This window comes from Anastrepha ludens, chromosome 3 (assembly GCF_028408465.1).
Source record: "Anastrepha ludens isolate Willacy chromosome 3, idAnaLude1.1, whole genome shotgun sequence".
NCBI classification, from domain to species: Eukaryota; Metazoa; Arthropoda; class Insecta; order Diptera; family Tephritidae; genus Anastrepha; species Anastrepha ludens.
Window position 1 is genome coordinate 103,442,206 of NC_071499.1, and position 17,390 is coordinate 103,459,595.

At 37.9% G+C, this 17,390-nt stretch overlaps 1 protein-coding gene across 6 annotated transcripts in view; it reads left to right on the forward strand.

The window, feature by feature from the left end:
* LOC128858642 (inositol hexakisphosphate and diphosphoinositol-pentakisphosphate kinase) overlaps nucleotides 1-17,390 on the forward strand; it is a 69,623-nt gene that overhangs the window by 9,929 nt on the left and 42,304 nt on the right. The window contains exon 2 of one of the 6 annotated variants that reach the window (XM_054095075.1): nucleotides 297-352. The exons of 3 other annotated variants lie outside the window; for them this stretch is intronic. In XM_054095075.1, coding sequence (XP_053951050.1) covers nucleotides 297-352 — 56 coding nt within the window. Of the gene's footprint in view, nucleotides 1-296; nucleotides 353-7,021; nucleotides 7,096-7,459; nucleotides 7,481-17,390 lie in introns of those variants that run through there. 2 more of the 6 variants (XM_054095079.1, XM_054095080.1) reach the window with 2 other exon arrangements.

A 17,390-nucleotide genomic window follows, 5' to 3' on the forward strand; every position in this document is an offset into this window, starting at 1 on the left:
TTACAGGTAAGAATGCATTTTTAATTTCTGGAATTAAGAGAACCAATAGCCTCAAATATGTTATTGGGTTTTGCACAATACTAGTTGTATGTATGTAAATGCGTCTCTAAGGGAAAAATAAAAAAAGTAGAAAAAAAACCTGTGCATGGTATTAATGATAAAAAGTTTACAATATTATATTTTTTTTATTACTTTTCCTTTTTTCATTCAATAAATTTTCCAATTTACTTTTTAACTAATCAGTCTATTTTGTCATTTTCTGTTTGTTTCTTACTTTTCATCTCTATCAACTATAGACATTGCCTCCACTGTACAACCATTGGATTTTCGTTCCTCCTCCTACACTTACGGGGTGAATCTTTGGTCTTACATAAGTTTCTTTCCAATTATTTTACGTAATTTTGTTCACTTTTTGTTCTGGTTTCTTCAATAATTTTATACTACTTAAGTATGAATAAACGTGTGTTCAGGTGCACATACATGCATATGTATGTACATCTATGGCTGAATGCTTTTGCATGCGTTTTTTCTATGCATTGCGCATTGCATATTACTCATACGCCATGCCTTCCGCAGTACGGTGCATGTCGTGGCAGGTGTATTTATTTTCGTAAATCCGATTTCCTGTTTATGTTTGCATTTTTTTCGGCACTTTCAATACTTACAAATATTTTCTTTGCCTTAACAAATATTTGCTTACTTATTTATTTTAATAAACCACAAAATAATATACATCTGTGCTTGTTGGTCATCTAACGGTAGATGCAGTAGCTTGCAGCTATTTAAAAATAAAATGGCTTATATGATAAAGATATGAACATGTATTGTATGAAAAAATAAACTTAAAGAACGTTAGTTTTTACTTCAGCAGTTATACGGCGGCCGCCACCAATGAGTTGGTGCGTGACTATCATTCGGAATTCACAGAGAGAACGTCAGTTCGAATCTCGGTGAAAACACCAAAATTAATAAAAACATTTTTCTAATAGCGGCCGCAATGGCAAACCTCCAAGAGTATTCTGTCATGAAAAAGCTCCTCATAAAAATATCTGCCGTTCGGAGTCGGCTTGAAACTGTAGGTCAAGACGCACACCACAAATAGGAGGAGGAGCTCGGTCAAACAGCCAAAAAGGGTGCACGCGCCAATTATGTATATATATATATATATATATATATATTATTACTTTTATTCATACGCCTGTTGTGAGAATTGGAACCCCAAGTGTTGCTACGTACGAGTACTAACTGAGTTTTATATTGGAAAGTTTGACTTTTTCGACTATAAACTTATCATTTTACCACAATTTGTGTTGGTTGCTGTTGTTCGAAAATTGTGGGTCAGCAAAAATTTAATTGATTTGTGTAAATTTTCATGCTATGATTTAAGATTATGACGTTCGAAGTGCATTATTATGACAAGAATGCAACGATAAGCTAATTTCCATTTTAAATGAAATTAATCCTCATATATTTCCACTGCAAAATGCTAATAAGACGGGTTTAATCTGTCGTTGTACCAGAAAATATTGACAGAGTTCAAAAATTCATTTCATATTAATGCGGAACACTTTTTTCTCCACATAACTTGATAAATATTCAAAAGGATCCTTGCATTCAAAGTGCGAATATCTTATATGTATAACGAATGCACATCTCAAAATCAATTCGATTTTCGAAATACGCAAACTGAGCTATAAAATTGCGTATTCAAAAGCCTTCTGCATACTCTGATTAAAAAGTTGGAAATTTTTATGAATTTTTCTGAAATTTGTACAAAGTTTGGAACTTTGATTCATATGGCCTTTCCTAAGGAATGAGCTATAACACATGGGCTGAAAAGTCCCGGAACTAACAAAGAAAACACGTTTTTTTGTTAAAATTTAGCTTTACTCATCAACGTAATTTCCATCAAGAACAACGCAATCATTCCAGCGCCGTTCCAATATTTCAATACCACATTCGTAGAACGATTTATCTTTTGCTTCCAAATAGGCCTCAGTTTCAGCGATAACCTCTTCATTCGACTGAAATTGCTTACCAGCGAGCAGTTTTTTAGATCTGCGAGTAGCCAGTAGTCGCTGGTAGCCATATCTGGCGAATACGGTGGATGTAGGAGCAGTTCGAAGTTCAATTCATCCGTTGTTTTCCTTGTATGCGCTGGTGCAGACCTAGCACCAGTGGTGCGCTCATCGATTTTCAGCTGCATTGCTACCTCTGTGTGTGCTTGTTTTATAAAGCTACACATTTTTCTGATGTCGCCATGTACATTTCGATGGGATTCAACGTACTGTAAAATACCGTCGATATCCTTTCCCATGCGCTCTATCAACTCCGCTAACACCCCTGTTTTGGGCTCAGGGTTACTAATTGTCAGAGTTCGCTGTCCATTGCTCACCTTTGGGGTGAACACTAGCTGCTGCTGGTGGCTTGCCGGAGTACCTGCCGATCCACCGAGGGCAATTGTATGGTAGGTATGTGCAGCCATTGTGTTTGCCCGTCGTTGGCTGGCCGCCAGGTTTGCTGCTTTCCGCTGTTACTACCACCGGTGTATTACTTGTGGTTGCTGCTTTTTCTGGAGGTGTCCTGCTTATGACAGAGCTCCTCCTGAAGGGCGGTGCAACTTCGACCTTGTCCTTGTAATTTATATTACTGGTGTTTTTTCAATAAGTTTTTTATTATTTTCCATGCTATAGGGCCCAAGCTTACAGCCGCTATCGCCGCGCGTGTATGTAGTAGGTACCCGTAAGTCCTATGGATATCTATGAAAAGAGGGAGGCCATACTAGGGTTAACACAGGTCCTTATAGGTACCTGTGATCAGAGCCAGACTTCGATCCGGGACTAATGGGGAGTTATCTCAACCCAACCTACATAGTCAATTAAGATTACGCGCCTTGAGCGCTCTGTAAGACCTGTCAGTTTTTAATAGGGCGGAGAAGCAGAGAACCCCTCTGTAAGTCGTTTCAGCAAGATTCTGCTTCCACTCCAGTATGCCATAATCAGGATCTTACTGGAATCGGTCCTGATGGCCCTCAGGCCACGCCATTGTTTTGTAATCAGCCGCTCCTAACTTGGAGAACAGACGCCGACCAGGATAACCGCTCATTCTGAGTCCGACACTCCTGGATTTTTTTATTATTTTTTTGTTTTCTTTTTCATATCGACTGTGCGCAATGAAAAATGTTTAAATGTTTTGCTTGTTTTGGTCCGCGAGTGGTATTTTATTTCCCACCTACCCCGCATATCTGCCGAGCATTCCCCGATCGGCCATCTGGGGACGCGTCCGATGGGAGACAAGCAGCTCCACACAGAGATATTCCTTTGTGACCTGGTATCCACTAAGTACTGACCTGCCCATTTCCGCAGAGTTCGTCCATTTTGGATCGCATTGTTAAACACATTCCGAAGCTGCCGTAATTGCGTTAATAGCAACTTGGCTATCAATGAAAATGTTTGTAGAAAAAAAAACAATTCGCACATACACTTCTATTTGTAGCGTTGCCAAATTAAGCTTGTGGAATTGCGTTGTCTGACATTCCGTTTGAATCCAGAATGTTGCTGTGATCAGAAATCCTCTGTGAGAATTGTCCTGACATCTTCACTCTTAGGCAGATCTTTTAGCTGAGTTTCTTACTACGAGTTTGATTGTATGCCAGCTGAGAATTCTTTCTATTCACGCTATTGGAGTTGTGTTCATAGCACCAGTTACACATATTCCTGCAATCCTTTGCACGTTTTCCAATCCTTCAACATAAGCCACTTTATCGCGCGCCGTCCACCATACTAGTGAACCATCGAGTATTATTCGTCTTAGGATCGCCTTGTATCAGGTCAGTCCATAAGTTCGTGCGCTTTTTAAAGGTGGTTTTAAAATTAATAAAAAAGATGTTTAAAGTATTTATTAATCAATAATATATTTTCCTTCATTATTTACAATGTCTTCCCAACGTTTAGGCAAATTTTTAATTCACTGCTCAAAAAATTGTTTGTCCTTGGAGCCAAAATACGCTTCGATATCCCTTTTTATAGCTTCTTTTGAGGAGTAGTTCTTGTTACTCATATGGAATTGAAGTCCACGGAAAAGGTGATAATCACAAGGTGCAATATCCGGAGAGTATGGTGGATGCGGCATTAGCTCCCATCCGAGCTCGTTCAGCTTGCCTTGCGGTATGAGGTCTTGCGTTGTCGTGGTTAAACAAAACTTTGCGTCTATTCACTAAAGAAGTCGATTTTGTTAAGTGCCTCATTGAGGTTTGATAGCTGATGGGAATAATAATCAGCAGTTATCGTCTAGTTTGGTTCCAGAAGTTCATAATAAACAATACCGGCTATATCCCACCAAATAGACAGGAGAATCTTCTTGGGGTGAAGGCCATCTCTAGGGTCGGTTCTAGTGTTTCATCTTTATCTAACCATTGGTGTTTGCGAACAGGATTATTGTAAAGGACATATTTTTCATCACCAGTAACGATACGGTTCAAAAAACTTTCATTTTTCAGCTGAGGACACACATTCACTCTCTGCTGAAGGTTGGCGACGGAAAGTCTATGCGGAACCCATTTTCCCAGCTTTGAAGCCTTTCCCAACTGAACCAAGTGCCTGTGAACTGTTCCATGTGATGAATTTAACATCTCAGCTATCATATCGAATGTGAAATTTGGCTCAGCTTCCACGAGTTCGAGCAAGGCGTCGGAGTTAAAGACTTCAGGACGACCAGCGCGCGGGGCATCCTCCACGTCGCAGTTACCACGGAATTTTGAAAACCGTGTTTCTATCCGCGATTAAAATCACTTGTTGCATGCACAATATATCAAAGAAAATATAAATAGTTCCGTTATAATTCCGCGAATAATTTTTTGTATGCAAAAATCATACAAAAGTGAAATTATGGGTAAAATACGCACGAACTTATGGACTGACCTGATGTATCAAATCTGTGAATCAAAAAAATAAGCCCATAGACCTACCGAGCATTCGTCTGCATGCGTATAAGGTATTGGAGACTCTTTTACTATTTCTTCCACATTTAATCTACATGACAGTTTGCTAACCACAACAATACCTAGGTATTTAGTCGCTGTTTTTGGTGTCGATAAAACAACGCGTTAAAATTATTGAAACTTATTATGAAAATGGTCGATCTTTAAGAACAACATATCACAAAATTCGTGATGTTTTTGGTGGAAACAATTGTCCCAATGAATCGACAATTAAAATGTTGTTGGAAAGCCGATTCTGGATAAAAAAAGAATTGGAAGACGAAAAACTGGACGTTCTTTTGGGAATATTGCTGCTGTAGCGCAAGCGTTGCTGATATCTCGACGTTCCCAACAATTGGGCATTCATGAATCGACTATTTTACGGATTTCGCTTGTAGACGTGCTCATGGAGTGCATTTTAATTATGCCATTTTTCACATATAATTCTAAAGAGCCGCATTTTGATTAAAAATAGTGAAACCTGAAAGAATCTAAATTTGCATTTGAGTGCATTTTTCGAAAGACCCTTTAGATTCATTCGAAAATATTTCACTTCCACACTTTCTCTTTGGAATCATCCGACATTACTTGATTCTAGACGTTTAAACCAGAGCAAAGTGCATTAATACAAGGTGACATCGATTTTACAAATACAAAAATTTGGTGGGCTATTGTCAAATTTCAGCTAAAGGAAGGATAGGGAAAGAAAATACAAATACTCTACAAGATAAGGGAATACAAGATTTGGTTATCTGAAACAAAATTGCGAAAGTACTAACTTTGGCTGCTATGTCAAAGGGAACTATAACTAAGTCCCTACAAAGGAATATCTGACAAGCTTCTCTCACTAAGCAGAGTAGATCTGCGTCTTTTAACAGGATATCTTACAGGTCACTGCAGTCTGAGGTACCATCTAAATAATATTGGTCTATCTGAAACCAATGTCTGCCGCTTTTGCGAAATGGACATAGAAAGCTCAGAACATGTGCTTTGTGAATGTCCTGCGTTGGGCAGACAGAGACTTCATCACCTTGGTGGTATCGTAGTATCTCCATGCAATCTATGGAACAACAAACCCAAAATTGTGCTAACATTTTTAAAAAGCCTAAAACTCTAGGGTTACAAAAAAAGGCCTTTCACAATAGATCAGCTCTGGTCGCAGTGCATAATGGCCTTCTAATAATAATAATAATGTCAAAGGGGACTTGACAACAGAATTGTGACCGCTCATTTCACTCGTATTCTTACGCTCTTCCCATCAGTCGTTGTTCAGATGGCAGCAAAGAAACTTGGGCAAACTCTGCATTGAATAACACAATCTCAGTTTTTGCCCACTTCTTTTGTAAACAAGCCGCTGATGCCCTTATTACGTCAGCAAATCAGCTGATTACCCGCATTCGGTTTGATGCACACCTTTGTATTCTGCACAGCGTGCAAAGCAGGACTGCTAGGTTAGTAAAGTAAAACAGGCTTAAACAGCCGTTTTTCCAATAAACTCACAAAGACATCTCGTGTTTTGTCAAGCAATTATGGTAAACAAATTTATAAAACATTGTAAAAAAAACACTGATCACAGAATTTTCCTGCCTAGTGTAAGTAGATCACAATCTATGTATGTCTATTTGTCTAGTCATATCGCATTTTTATAACTTCGTTATAACATATTTACTTTTCTTAATTAATGCACTTGTAATCTCGCATTGCAAGACACGTGCTTCGAACCATTCTTTTTTTCATTTTGGGCATTTATTTGCGCTCCACAGCTGATAACAGCCATTGAGCAGCAAACCTCTTGCGAATTGGTATGAACTTCTCTACTACCGATTTGCTTGCTAATTAGCATTTCAACCCATTTTTTTTTTCTTCGGCGTTCGTGAAGTTATCTTGGTAAACATGGTCAGATTTCTATAAGTATTCGTTAAGTGAAATTCAAATTGTACTGCCGTATTTCTATGAGGCACTCGCATTACGAAGTAGCTTGAATGGTCGTTTAGTGAGTGTTTAGCTTTGCTCATTGGCAACTTATTGGTGCGCTTAGCGAGAGATGGTGGATTGTATGAATAAATAGTGTTTTCTATTAAAATATATGATTTGCTGTTGAAAATATGATTTACAATGTAAGTACGAAATGATGTACAGAGGTTTCCTGAAATTTCCCAATTTATATCTTTTAAGTATTTTGCCAATACTATGTTAGCAATAAACTCTTTTTTTTATCAAATAGTATAACGGAAAATAATTAAAAATTTACCAATCAAAATATTATTGTGCTCGTACAAGAAAATTAAACAAAAAGCAGTACGAATTGTACTTCAATAGGTAAACAACAATTTACACAAAGCATGAATTTTAAATTTGCACCCTTGTTGAAACTTATTCCGTCAGTTTAAATTTCAGATTGAGTGTGCGTCGGCAGAATGTGTTCGCGGGTAAAAAATGGGTTAGAAAGAAAAAAGAAACAACTAAGATGAAGGAAAAATATTCTACATCTGCATAATGAAGGTAAATAATGACCAATAGAAGGCTTACACTACCATTTTTAGTGTAATGACGAGTTTTAATACATTGAGTGCCAATCCGGTTTGACGAAAATCTTCACTGAAGGCCAAACATATTTTTTTGTTAAAAAGCGGGTGAACTATATGAAACAACAACTTTCGTGCGATTTTCTTGGGCCCCCAAGAAGTATTAGTCAATGGATAGTATAAAGAAAAGGAAAACCAAAAAAATTAAATCATGAAAGTGGCAACAGAAGTTCCCAACGAAAAATCCACATGCCTTTCGGAGGTGCAATATTTTAATGAATTTTCGTTATATCTGTTTTAGGAAAGAGTTAAGAATTCCCTTTTAGGTAGGAAGTTACATTACAAACCAGTTACTATCATAGTTAAACTCTGCTATAGAAGTCTAGGGACAGAAATAATTTTGAAGTCGTTTTATACATAATATTTTTGATAAACTTGTCGCACTTTCGCCCAAAATTGAAAACTTTAAAGTTGGTTACCGTGTGATCGTGTTGAGTAAGCAGTGTTGGACAGTTTTATTTAGCCATTGTAACAAAAACCGTGATAGAACCATGTGCTTGAAACAAGACTTCACGTCCATTTGAAATGCGACTTATATTCTTTAAAAAAATAATCGGGAATTGTTCATTTAAAAAGTGCGCGTTGCACATATGATTTACCCCGATCTGGTCGTCCCATCAACGTCTTCAACGGATGAAAACGTCGACAAAGTCAAGGAAATGGTGCTGGAAAACTATCATTTAAGTTTGAGGGAGGTAGTTCGTGTCCTTGGCGTGTCTTACGAATCAATTCGCAACATTTTACACCATCAATTGGGCATGAGACCCGTGGCTGCTCGACTCGTTCCAAGAGAGTTGAAATTTTTTCAAAAAATTCATCGGAAGAAGGAGGCTGAAGACATGCTTGAGCAAGTGAATTTGAACCCAATGTTTATCCACCGCATGTTGTTGTTGTAGCAGCATAGACATTCCCCATACTTACATACGGGGAATGCTGCTAGAGTGGCAATCCTTGGCCGGATATAAATCCGGGTCGTTTCGGTAACGTAGAACCGACTGCCGTGGAAACGCTTTATCCAGAGCGTCATAACAGGTGATGAGACGTAGGTATATGAGTTTGACATGTAAACAAGTCAACAGGCGGCTGAATGGTGCTATCCACATGAGCCGAAACCCAAAAAAAAAACCACGTCCAAGTCGGTCAAAAGTGAAAGTCATGCTATTCGTTTTGTTTGATTATCATGGTATTGCGCACTCGGAATTCATTCCAAATGGTTCTACGGTAAATAAAGAATATTATTTGGAAGTTATGTGACGTTTGAGAGAGAATGTGCGTGGGAAACGACCCAATTTGTGGAAAGAAAACTCAGAAATCTTGCGCCATGATAACGAACCGTCTCACAAGGCTCATATTGTGAACACTTTTTTGACCAAAAACTCGACAAATATCATCGAACAAATCCTTCGCTGAAGAAGCTGAAGAACGCGTTTAAAAGGTGCTTTGATGATTGGACTAATCGTTGTCATATGTGTATTGCTTCTATTGCTAAATTTTGATGATTCAACTATTATTTTGCGTTTTATTGAATAATTCCCGGTACTTTTTTGACAGAATGTATATGGAAATGTTATCAAAAATATAAGAACGTGGCGAAAGTAATGGAACTTTTGAGTTATTTTAGAGGCAGACTGAAGAATGCTCTGCAACATTTTAAGAAATGCAAGACATTTAACAATTTGCCCCGTAAAACGTCGACACGTAAGAACGGTAATTGGTGCGTGTTTGGGTGTTTGGCCGGGCTCCTCCTCCTATCCGTAGCGTGCGTCTTGATGTTGTTCCACAAATGGAGGGACCTACAGTTCGCCGAGATTCGAACCTACGTTATCTCCGAATTCCGAATGATAGCCACGCACCAACTCATTCGGCTACGGCGGCCGAATTGGACCATAATATCCTGCGACTTCAGACGTAGTCTAACGGGATTGACCGCAAGCTTATAATTGGTGGCTTTACAAGAAAATTCTTTAAATGACTTAATTGCACAACGTAAACTAAATGTTTCAAAGAAGATCAGTGTTTGTCACCAGGGAGAAGAATCAAAATTCTGAGATTTAGTAATATGAAGTGAAAAATTCTTGCCAATGCCTTATTAAATGTAGGGAGGATCTATGTCAGGTATGCAAAAAATCTGGAGCACCTGGTGAATTTTCATTATTGCTGTATGGGTGCCTCATTGCGTCCGGAGTAATACTAATTGGGCGAATTGAGGCAAAAATTACAGGCATAATTACATACTTTCCAGCTATATCTAATTCTTAACGATGATTGCGGGAAGAAAATAAGAAAATAAGAAAAATATGAAAATAAGAAAATTCTCATTGATATTATATGCAAATAAAATGATGGTTTTAAGGTAGTACATTTTAAAGCACGTAGCCTAAATCAAGAAAAACTCGATTTTACTAGGGGCACTTTTGAAGATTCTGCAGTCGATGTAATTTGCGTTTCAGAGACCTGGTTTCATAATGACCTCCCTGATTTCAACCTCTCCTTAAATGGGTACAATTTATTCAGAAACGATCGTAATCCTAATAGAAAAGGGGGGGGAGTTGCAGTGTACTGCAAAGAAGTTTGAAATTTAAACTGATAGCAAAGTCAAATAACTGTGAAAATGAATACTTATTTACTGAAGTATCTGATGGAATGAATAAAATTTTAATTGCATGTGTTTACAATCCTAACAAAAGTATTGCTCTTTATACACTATTTGTTGACCTGTCTGAATCTGTCTTAAATTACGAACGCATCCTATTGTGTGGTGATTTTAATGTTAACCTTTTAAAAAATGAGCCTAGTTGTAGTAAACTATTCGACCAGTTGGCAACAGCAGGACTTTGTGTTGTTAACGGAATTACACCAACGAGATATTCAAATAACTCACAACCTAGTCTTCTTGATAATTTTATAACATGTGACTTGTCACATATTGTTAAATTCGACCAAGTTGACTTTATCTCTGACCATGACTTAATATTTTGTACTTTAGATGTTGTGATGAATCGTCCAAATTTAGGTGCCACCTACGATTCGTAGGTGATTTTAAATCGTTGAATGTTAATTCAAATAAATGGGAATGACTGTTGGTTTCTTAGTAGTGTTGATAATAAACTTGACTTCCTCAACCGTAACCTATCCTCGTTATTTAACATGCATGTTCCGCTTCGTTCTGTAAATGTTTAAAATAGTTCATGTCCTTGGTACAACTCGAAAGTTCGAGCTGCCATTAGAAAGCGCAACAAGTGTTGTGCTAAGTGGAGAAAAAACTTAACGGATACTTTTTGGCGCCGGTACAAGGTAATCCGAAATGAAACCACTGCAATAATATGACAAGCGCAACGTTGGTACAGTTACTCAAAACTTGATCCGTCACTTCCAACAAGAGAACTGTGGCGCAACCTAAAAAAATTTAAAATTCATGGCAAGGAAAGTCCCGAATGTGAGATCGACCTTGATGAACTTAATAACTACTTTATTAGTGTTGGTAAGAAAACAAATTGTGCTCCTATTTTAAAAGAGTCCTCACCTTGTGCTACTGTAAAAGAACAGTTTCAATTTATGACAGTTAGTGAGGTAGATGTCCTGAAAGCTTTATCCAAAATAAAGTCTAATGCTGTAGGCGATGATGGCATCTCGCTAAAATTCGTCCGTATAGTCATCCAATATATAATAGGACCCCTTACCCATATAATAAAACATTGCTTGACTAGTTCATGTTTCCCCGCAGTATGGAAAAAGGCTATAGTTTTCCCTGTCGTAAAAAAGACAAATGCTATTTATACTGGTGACTATAGACCTATCAGCATACTGTCCACATTTTCCAAAGTTTGCGAAAACTTGATGGTCACGCAAATTTCATCATTTGTACAGAACAATCGTCTACTCTCTCCACTACAATCTGGCTTCAAACAAAGTCACAGTTGCTGTTGTTGTTTTTAACAGCATAGGTCACAGTTGCTCGACTTCAATGGTTAAAATACTGGACGACATTAGAATTAGTTTTGACAACGGAGACTTGACTCTACTTTGTTTACTTGACTTTTCTAAAGCATTTGACTCAGTGAATCACAAATTATTATGTTTGAAGCTTAAACACTATTTCGGCTTCAAAGACAGTGCGGTGAAGCTCATGGCCAGCTACCTTGGTGACAGAACGCAGAAGGTCAAGACCAGTAAATTAACATCTCAGTCTAGACACGTACAAACTGGTGTTCCGCAAGGGTCTATCCTTGGTCCACTTTTATTCAGTCTCTTTGTCAATGATGTTTTTACCGTTTGTCAGTGTGTGAATGTCCATGCGTATGCTGTTGATATACAATTGCACTTGCCCAGTCGTATTGGTCTCGTTGAAGATTTCTGTTTCAAAATAAACAGTGATTTGTCTGCTATTTCTGTATGAGCTAATGAAAACTCTTTATGTCTGAAGGCGTCAAAGTCATATGTCTTACCTATATGTAATAGTGTTGTGCATGTTGACAATATCCCTAAATTGTGGCTAGGTACAAGTTCCCTTACCTTTATGGATAAGGTAAAAAATTTGGGGTTTATTCTTAACACAAAACTTACCTGTGCTGACCATATAAATAGGGTTGTGGGGAATATTTATGCTACATTGCGTAAGCTGAGAGTCTCTGCAACATCCACGCCAGAGAAAACGAGGCGCAAATTAGTTCTCCAGCTAATTATGCCTCGCATTACCTACTCTGAGGTGGTATACAGCAAACTCCACATCTTGCCATAAACTTAATGTGGCATTTAATAACTCCACGCGGTATGTATATGGGATTGGCAGATATGACCATATCTCTGGCTTCCGATCAAGGTTACTGGGCTGTTGCCTTAATAGTTATTTGTCTGCTAGGAATTGCATATTTTTGTGTAAACTTACATTATTCAAGTCTTTGCCCTATCTGTCAGTGAAGTTGATACCAGTAAGGTCTCGCAGACAGAACAAATTCATTGTTCCAAAATTTAATTTCCTAGCATCATCTAGATTATTTTCCATTAACGCTGTTAAAGTGTGGAACTCATTACCCGACACTGTGAAGGCTGGACTTAACAGATTTAACTTCAGGGCACAAGTCTATAATTATTTTAAAAGAGTTTGATTGCATTGGATTGGCGCATTAAATTTCTCTCTACATTCTCTAATTACTACTTTTGTTTTTTCTTTTCTAAATCCTTCTTTTCTTTTCCTACTGCTTCTTTTCTTCTTATTATTATAGTTAAGTTAAATATATTGGATTGATTTGTAAATGAACTGGTGTAAAATTTAGATTAAGAAACTTGTATGTTAAAAATATTCCAGTTGTTTATAATATTGTTGAAGTACTATTAAAAGACCTTAGTCTTACTATGTACTATTTATATAAACAATTAAATAAATGTAATGAGCTGGATTCAAGAGAAACCCTGGAGCATCTTCTATGCTACTGTCCGGTTCTCTCGAAAACTAGACAAAAGCTACCTGGGTGCTTTCCCTGAAGTAGAAATTGAGCGACTCCTAAAATTCGCAAACAGTACGCACAACTTCAGATATGTATATTTTCGCTGAAAAAAGGACTGATCTGGTATATTTATGGACCAAAATGGTCTCTGCGTGGCTTCGACTAGCCTGTATAACTTAACCTAAGCAACAGGCATTATGTACAGAGTTATTTTAGCAGAGAATTTCAATGGATAAGCTTAGATTTTACAGTAGAATAAAGACTCAAATTTCAGCTTCAGAGTCATTAAGAAATGATGTACAATATAAGCAACCGTATCACATGTCCGGTGTCAAAGCTCGGATTTAAACCACATAAAGAACCTATGAGGAACCATTAAGAAGGCAGTTTCGGCAAGAAAACCGGCTATAAGGTTTCATAAATAGCAATTATTAAAAATGAATAGAGCAAAATTACTCCTGATGAGCGTTAAGCACTACACTGTACGTACCATGGTCGAGTGCTGTAGAAGAGTAGTTTTACAAAAAGGATTCTCAACAAAGCACTAATACGAGTATAAATAAACAAGGTTTTATAGGGAAACATTCATTTCTTTGAACGGACAAATTTTTTCGCGAGTGGTTTAATAATATGTGCACAAAATCAATCGATGTGAAGAAATGTTTCGTTATTTCTATAATGTTTCTATATGGAAATTTAACTTAAAAAATAATAAAAATATCGAACTTGCAGTCAAATTCTTTAATTTTGTGAAACATTTTATTTGAATTTGCCATTAAAAAGCCAACTTCTATGATTTGTCATACCGTAAAGTTTTTTCTAATAGCGGTTGGCTCTCGGCAAGCAGTTGCAAATCTCCGAGTGTATTATTTCATCATAAAAAATATCTGCCACTCACTGTCAGTTTAAAACTTGAAAAAATATTATAACTGTGGAAGAAATATTTCTCCATTTGTGGGAAAAATATTAAGACACACACCATAAATTGAAGGAAGAGCTCGGCCAAACATCCAACAACAAGGTATAAACGCCATATATTATATTAGGTATGGGAATGAGTTTCCGTCCTTTCTTTGCCAAATTTACGAATTATTTAAACAATTAAATAATACATGATATTATGTGAAGCTTCCAATGGCACATCTACAACTTTACTCTATCTGTCAGGCAGCATACGGATTCCTCTAACGAAAAAATTGAGTTCTTTCATTGAGCCAGTTTGCGATGCTCTCGTAAGAAGTGAACCGCTCTCCAATAAGGGCTGACTGCATTGATCGGAGGAGATGGTAATCCAAAGGTGCAATGTCTGGGGGATACGGCGGGTGGGGCAAGATTTTCCAATTCAGTCCCTCTAAATATTTCTGGACCGATTTAGTAACGTGTGGCCTGACGTTGTCATGCAGCAAAATCAGTTTGTCATGTTTACCGTTCCATTCCGGCCGCTTTTCTTTAGGAGCTCGATTTAAACACATTAGCTGCAGTTGGTAACGATGTTGTTGTTGTTTTAACAGTAATACAAGCCCCGTCAGTGCTCATCTAAAGGTAGGCCCAGGAAACATGCTGTTTCGACAGGTTGGGTTCAGAGGGAGAGGGGTGTTAGATCTTTTAGGTTTGAGGGGACATGTGAAGAGGTTGTCGTGCGGAGTACCTTCACATGCCGGACATATGTTTGGTATGTCGGGGTCAATTCTGGATAAGTAGAGTTTAACCTGCTACAGTATCCAGAACGTCGTTGTGCCAGTGTTACGCTTGTCTCACGGGGAACCTGGAGCTCTTCATCTGCAATAGGTGGTGGTTGGTCTCCGATTACGGCATTCACAGGGCGGGAGCTTAAGAAAGTGGTGACAGTCTCCAAGTGAATGTCGTTTATTGACTGTCTAAATACTGTCTGGTCCAGTAGATTTCTGTCAGTTTTGTCCTGGATCTCGTCGGTATAGTTTAAAAGGTGTCTCCTGACGCGCCTAGGAGGCGGCTCTGCAAGGTTGAAACCTGTGGTAGCACCCCAGCAGGAACTGCTTGCTGAGTAGTTTATTGTGCTCCATTACAGGGAGCATCTGTGCATCGTTGTGAAGGTGTTGAGTAGGGGACATCAGGAAGCAACCGGTCGCCGTCCGAATGGCAGTATTTTGGCCCTGTCTAGTGAACAGTATATCACCCTACCCCTTGCATCGGTAACGATGGCCAGTGATGGTTTACGGAGTTCATAATAGATGACATCCTTCTGATCCCACCAAATGCACAGCATAAACTTTGAAGCATGAATATTTTTTTTCGCTGTCGATGGACCTGGATTACTTGGCATGCTCCAACATTTTCGATGCTTAGGGTTATCATAATAGAAAAATTTTTAACCGCCAGTGACGATGCGATGTAGAAAACTTTTTCTTTTCTGCCGTTCAAGAAACATCTCACACGTCACCAAACGTCTCTCGATATCCTTCTCTTTCAATTGATGTGGCTCTCAGTTACCTGCTTTCTAAACCATTTCCTGCGGGGCGAACATTGGCATTTTTGACGTTAGATAAAAATGGATCTTTACGCTTAAAAACGAATGGCAATTACAGAGATCGAGACCTCACATATACACCTTCAAATGACCAGTATATCACTAGAGCGAACACAAAAATAGTATCAGCAGCGAATTCTCTTTTACGAGGTCGGAAACTTATTCCCTTACCCAATATCTTATATATGTGAGCACAATTGTGAGGTTGGCCATTTAAAGTGAAACACGGGATAAACCTATAAATTTAGACAGCGCTCACAGATCGATTAATGTCATACCGCGTTGGAAACGTCAGTCAAAGGAGATTTATACTATGGAAAAACATACTCCAAAAGAAGAAGAACATGTTTTGCTTTTAGTATATATATCAATATACAAAAAAATAATTAAATAAAAACACTGGTTCGAAGCCATCTGCTGGAGCTCTAAAATAACCAAAGGAAATTTTTCAGCTGTACATTTAGAATAACTTTTAAATTATAAATATTATTAATTTAATGTATGTTATTTGTTTCTCACACAATAGCATCGCGGCCGTAGCCGAATTGGTTTGTGTGTGACTATCTTTCGGTATAGCATGAACTCCAAAACCACATGAAGTAGAACAGCAGATTTAATTTTTTATTTGTCTTGGCTTAGGGATTGTCAAATGATTTACTAGCCGGAATATTTTTATGAAAATTAATTTTCGATAAAAAGAAAAAAAATATCGTTTAAGCGCGGACAAGTGTGTTTTGGAGCTGGGAATCATTTTTCGTAGTCCCGAATGATTCCCTTGGCCCGTGTGGATACTTTTCCATCGAGCTATAAAAATTACTCATGTATCTCGTAAAATACCCCTGCCTAAAAATGCCTTATCGAAGTCCTCACTCGTTTTGCGCATAGCTGCGGTAAAATCTATTGGATGCGGCTTATCTTCAGATATTTGCATCCACTTAAATTTATAAAGAAATTGCATTATAGCAATTAAAGTAAAATCATGTATTGTTCGTATTTTTCAATCCAATCATAAACATTGCTCTGAAAATAAATTATTCCTCCCAAAGCGAATTCATTCACAATGGGAATAATTAGCTTGCTTTAACAATCTGAAAGCCAAAAGCAAAAAAAAAATACATATAAGTCTTGTTTTTGTGCTGCCTCTTGGCAGGTAATGTCAAATCTTCAAGTATATTTTTGCCATTAAAAAGCTCCTCACAAAAAACTGTAGAACACTCCATTTGGGGAACGCCATCAATACGCAATCCATTATTTGGGGTAGGAGCGCGGCCAAATACCCAACAAAGGATGTACGCTATATAACTTGTACGCAAAGTATCAACTTCTGTTGTAAGAAGTAATCTCAAAAATTACTGAAAGGATCTGGATGTAGTTTTTTGTAATGCAATCTATATTATGGGAGTATCATCATTAGTACTTAGGTAAGTAGGGATGTAGCAGTGACAGTCGGTCTCTAAACCATCGTTAAACCTTTTTGTTTTATGTGCACACCCATTGATTGAACGGTGGGCCAAAGTATCTAAACCTGGAGACATGCCACGCGAGACAGTCACAAAGAAGATGTCTGACAGATTCTTCCTCTTTCTCATTCTGGGAGCTTCTGCAATAATTGAAATGAGGTATGTTCAGTGGCCTGTGATCAAAGCAACTAACATACAGACGTTTTTCGGTCACCGATTAAGTAGTGCCTTTGAGCGCCTTACGTCCCATTTTGGCCAAATTATTTTTGTAGTATTACATGTCAGACTATGGGGAGGATGGTTCCATAGGTAGAAGTCTACGCAAGTGGGGAAAGTTACTGATCGCCATTCACTTGGGAGTGGCCAGGTCGATTCTTTTGCATATGGTTCAAGCAGCTCTCAATTCCCGGGGTTAGC